Below are 5,059 nucleotides of genomic sequence, written 5' to 3' on the forward strand. Positions count from 1 at the left end.
TTGTGGATAAGAGATGGAAAAAAAAAAATCTATTTCAACTAATCACCATTCAAGAAACAGCAAACAGCAGCACTGTAACAAACACTGTAATAAACAACGGGCTCACAGTTCCAATGAAATCAGAATATCTCACTTTCACATACTGTGGTAAGGCTATGAATAAAAAAACCAACAATTTTACAGCAATGTTTTACTAAAGTGACCAACTAAGCCCTCACTTCTCTACACCTCTCCACTATAAAATTAAAGACTTATTTACATATGTGATTATGCCATTTTAATATACGCATTTTGCTCTTCTTATCCTGCAAATGTAATTGTACGCTTACATGACACAATTGAACCAAAATAAATGTATTTACTTTCTCCATATAAAAACAAGAATCAACTGTAAGCTGATGCTGTAAAGAGCTACTTTTTTTACTATATTCATTAAAATATTGATCTGCTAATGAGGAAAATGCTAGGTTTAAGTTCCCTTGGGCACCAAACTAAAGAGATGAGTACCATAAAGTGGGGTAGAAAATACTCTTGTTGTCTTACTATTTTTGAAGTAGAAACCAACTGTCTATAACGAGAGTCTGAGAACAGGCAGCAATAACTAGAAGCTAGTCTGACCTTTTCAGTTCCTGTTAAATGAGGAAGTTGTGTGAATGCAAATGTGTAGAAATGCTTGTGTACTTCCTACTGTTAACTTCTCAACCAACACTGCAACTTCTCTACAAAGTTGATCCCATGTAAAGATCAAAGCTACTAGTTAAAAAAAGAAAAATCAAAGGAAATAAAATATTGCTTTCACTTGAACCACTACTCTTCAACTTTTGATAATACAAAATAATAACACAGCACTTTTCAAAACTACTTCTCCTTCGAAAACATGTTGAAGATATTAAAAGTCACAAGCTTCTATGAATTAAGAGTTCGCTGGAGCTTTACAGTCTTATCACATAACTGATGGAAAATGCAATTTAATGGTTCGTACTTCTCAGATCCTCCTCAAACACTAAGAGTTTCAGCTTTGTCATATCTGGGGCTTTCAAATCTATAAGAAGCATCTCTGCTTACCTGATCTTGTTGTACGACAAATTGAGTTCACGCAACTTCAACAGTTTATCCAGCTTTTCAATCTTCTCTATTTGATTGTTACTTAGATTCAGTCTCTCTAGTTTAGAGCATTTTTCCAAGTTTTCTATGTACTGAGGAACAGAAAATGTACCCCTTAGCACTGCAGCTTTAGCTTTTTCTTTAAAGGAAGCAGATTTCTATTTTTAACAAACACATTCATTAGAACAGCGCGTTATTCTAACATTAATCAGTTTCATTGTTGAATTCCAGAAGCCTTAAATTCAGTGCTCTGTAGTACTGGAGAAAGAAAACCAGATTTTAAGTTCACAGTGAATCAGTTTCACTTCCATTAAAGGGAACTTGCTATTTAAAAAAAGAACAGCACCACAATTCAAACCCTAAAGAATTAATGCTCTAAACTTCATTGTAATTGATTTTTATTTTGACAGAAGCTGGTTGCAGAACCAGGCTAACAATATAGCTATTTATGTACAAACATATATATTATAAACACACCTTTATGTGTGCATATAACACTTCTGTTTTATTACCAGTTACCTTCAATAACTCACCTTGAATTTCTTGTCCCCATCCTTTGGTGAAGAAAGATTCAGTGAACTTATATATGCCAAATTCTCCTGTTTTGACAGACTTTTAATGAGGGGTTCTGTAATGTACCGAACACCTGGACTGACACCATTTTCATCTGAAATGAAACAGAGAAACCACCTTCAGTAGTAAAAGCACAGGTGACTTTTATATTCATCTTGTACTTCACACCAAACACAGGAAAAGCACTGAAATTATCCTCCCCCGCATGAGATGAGAAGAAACCAGAAGCTTTTACAGGAAGTGATGTGTTAGATTAAGCAGGCACATTCTTCCAAAAATGACATAGTACATATCAACCATTTTCAGTGTTCTTCCCCCCCTGGAGCAGACTACAAGGAACAGAAATCTTGTTTCCCTATACAGATTCATTATTATTGTTTACACACACGAGCATCAAAACAGCAAAGCAAATTCTCATAATTCTTTCAAACAGCTCTTTAAACCATTATCACAAAGATCACAGAACATGGGCTTCTTGTGGTTTTAGTGCATATGTTTATACAGAACTTTCATGAAACTTAGATTCAAAAGCAGCTTCTACATTTGCTGTAGTATCAAGCTGTTGATTCTGCCATGCCCTACTTTTGTGAGCAGCTGGAGACGTCTGTTGGCTTAGGGGAGATGGCGATCTGGTGCTTGAACCAACAGAAGACATTGGAGTAGGTGTCTGAATAGCTGACATCTGTGTTTTTCCACATAGTTCTTTTTCTGTGTAGCTTTTCTTCATTGCCAAAAACCATAGAATATCATCTGGTCAATATCTATGAGGAAAGAAATGAACATAATTACCTGCATCAGCTGAATTCTTAGCGGTTTGCTTGCCAACACAAGTAAGTTGTTCAAGGATTTTAGTTGCTTGTTGACAGTTTGAGACAATGCAGAGGTGACACTTGAAAAATTGTCTTTCTAGCATAAGAAATATTTCTAGTAATAATAGGTTGTCAAAAACCACATATAAACCAGTTCTCCAGTGGGTGACAGCTTCCATTTTTCATGGGCTAACACATATCTAGAGGAACACTATAGGTGTTTACTTATGCTGTCCTAAAGCACAACCTTCGTCTGGGTAACTGTCTTGCAATTTATGGTTTACAGAATCTGGAGACACTCAGCTCACAGTAACATAGCTGGCAGGGAACAAAAGGAGACAATGAGGAACCCAACTGCTTTTACTAAGGCTAGAAATCATTGAACTATAGCTAAAAAGGTAAATACAAGAGAAAAAATAAAATGAATAAGAAATCTTGCACTGACCCAGTGTCCCCTTTACCTACCAACAAGCTGTTCTGTGGCTGTGTGTAAGTTCCAGCTGTCAACAGAAGCTTCCACCAAAGACGAATGTGGTTTCCCTAGGGACAAGCACAGGAAGAGCCACGCTCTGCTGTGTGTCCTTCCTCATAGTGACCATCTCCAAGGGACGGAGTTTAACCAAAACTTACACACAATAAACAGAAAGCACATTCTAAGGCATCCTTTAAGATAAGGAACATATGCCACTGTGGGAACTTTGTATAAATCACTCACTCTGCTTAAAGCTGATCAGATTTTCTGTCATTTAAATGCATTTTCCATTGAACCTTTATACATAGGAAAAGAACGAAAGTAAAAGCCACTCTCTGTCTTACTGTGTGGGGACACTGCTCACCGGGGCCAGAGGAGATGGAAGATGGTACGACCAAGTCAAAAGCATTAATGGGACATTCCTTCATGTTTTAAGGAAAAGCAGTCAGGTATTTTAATCACTCCAGGGATGAAAAACCCACCAGAACTCTGTGTTAAAAGGACGGCAGACACATGCACGGGTACCCCACAGCCGGACCACGGAGATTACCTGGGTTGACATGGCAACGCCACTTCACCGCTTCCCACACGCCATCACAGGGCCGGGTAGCTTCCTGGCGACCCCCGTGCGAAGACACCGGCTCTTAGCGACCCACTTCTACCGTCTCCCTTCTTCCCTCGAACAACCTCCAGGCCCAAGGCTACACGGCTCCTTTAAGAGACCGGCGTGAGGAGCCGAGCCGCCGCCATTTTGTTTGGTTGTTGGCCGACGATGGGTGAACGGGGAGGGGGGCGGGGCTTCACGAGGCCACGCCCCCTCAGCGCTTTCCCGCCAGGGATGCCCGCCTCAGCGCCTGCGCTGTGTGGGAGTTCGGTTGTCTGTGAACTGTGGTGTTTTACTTTCATTAAAACCCCGTTTTCTGTATACATAGCAAAGTATTTGCTATATTACTTCTTGTTTTATGTGTGCGATTTGTGCGTGTCACATCTGTAAAATTACTTTAGGTGGACTTTGCCCTGGAGCCTTGTGAATGGTGTGTGTAATACTCTGCTTGGCCATGATGAACTCAATAGGAGGCACTTAAATATGCATCATTTTCACATAAGTGCTTAAATAAGGGGCTTTTTAACAGTTCTGAGCCGTGTGTGTGAGCTGAAGGTGTGTGCCCAGCTGTGAAATATGGAACTACGTAGCAAACCTGGAGTATGGGAAGATCTACCAGTGGAGTTTGTAACTAACACAGGTGAAATGAAATCATCACCTTCACATTTTATAACTTCACATTCCATATGGTGATGCCCTCCTTATCCTTTATAACTTTGGCCGCCTCCTGCTTTGTTTTCTTATTGATCAGAAATAGCTTTGTGCCAATCCTTCCCGTAAGGGCTGACCGCAGTGTTTGTTTAAGCTTGGGCACAGTTGCACAACTTCAACTTAATGTTTTAGGTTTGGGTTTGGTTTTGGCTTTTTTTCTCCCCTTTTAGGTCCTGTGCTGAGATATCGTGTACGCAAAGTCCTTACAGCAAAGGTTTGAATCTTGGTGGGATTTTTAGTTACAAATGCATGTTATGGCTGTAGGTATTATGGATGCACCAGCCCGTAATGTTTTCATTATGTTTTCACTCAGAAAGTTGGCACAGTCAAGAATACCAAGAGCTAAAAGGAGCCTCAGCTACAAGAACACCAGTAGCTAAGAGACATTTGCAAGAGTGAGGAGTTATTTCAAAACAAACAAAAATAATAATAATAAAAGAAAAGAAAACTGCAGATTGAAAAAATTGGGGCAGTCTAGTCAATGTAATTCTTCAGTAGAAAGTCTGGAATCATATTGGTTTTGTTTAAATAAAGGTTACTCTTCTGAAGAACAAACAGAATCGGGCTGGTTTTTGCTGCCTCTGAGAAGGAATTTTTAGGTACTTACCTAACAGGGAGAGTATTAGGATTGATACTGAATTGCTCTGTGTATATTAAATATTTAAAATCCTGAATTAAAAACACAAATCCTGACTTCAGCTGGTCTGAATTCTTTGAGAGTTAATGACTTTGGAAGGGGCAATGACATTTTAGTAAAAGCAAGACCTGCAGTTAATTATTAATGGT

At 39.1% G+C, this 5,059-nt stretch overlaps 1 protein-coding gene across 1 annotated transcript in view; it reads right to left on the reverse strand.

Moving 5' to 3' along the window:
* CNTRL (centriolin) overlaps positions 1–3,736 on the reverse strand; it is a 30,742-nt gene extending 27,006 nt beyond the window's left edge. The window contains 4 exon segments of the mRNA XM_085520876.1: positions 1,066–1,196; positions 1,638–1,771; positions 2,260–2,438; positions 3,509–3,736. Of these exon segments, the coding sequence (XP_085377002.1) occupies positions 1,066–1,196; positions 1,638–1,771; positions 2,260–2,404 (410 nt within the window). The 5' untranslated portion in view covers positions 2,405–2,438; positions 3,509–3,736.
* Between the last annotated feature and the right edge of the window lie 1,323 nt (positions 3,737–5,059).

Source organism: Coturnix japonica, chromosome 21, assembly GCF_054131305.1.
Source record: "Coturnix japonica strain WE chromosome 21, WE-NBRP24, whole genome shotgun sequence".
NCBI lineage: Eukaryota > Metazoa > Chordata > Aves > Galliformes > Phasianidae > Coturnix > Coturnix japonica.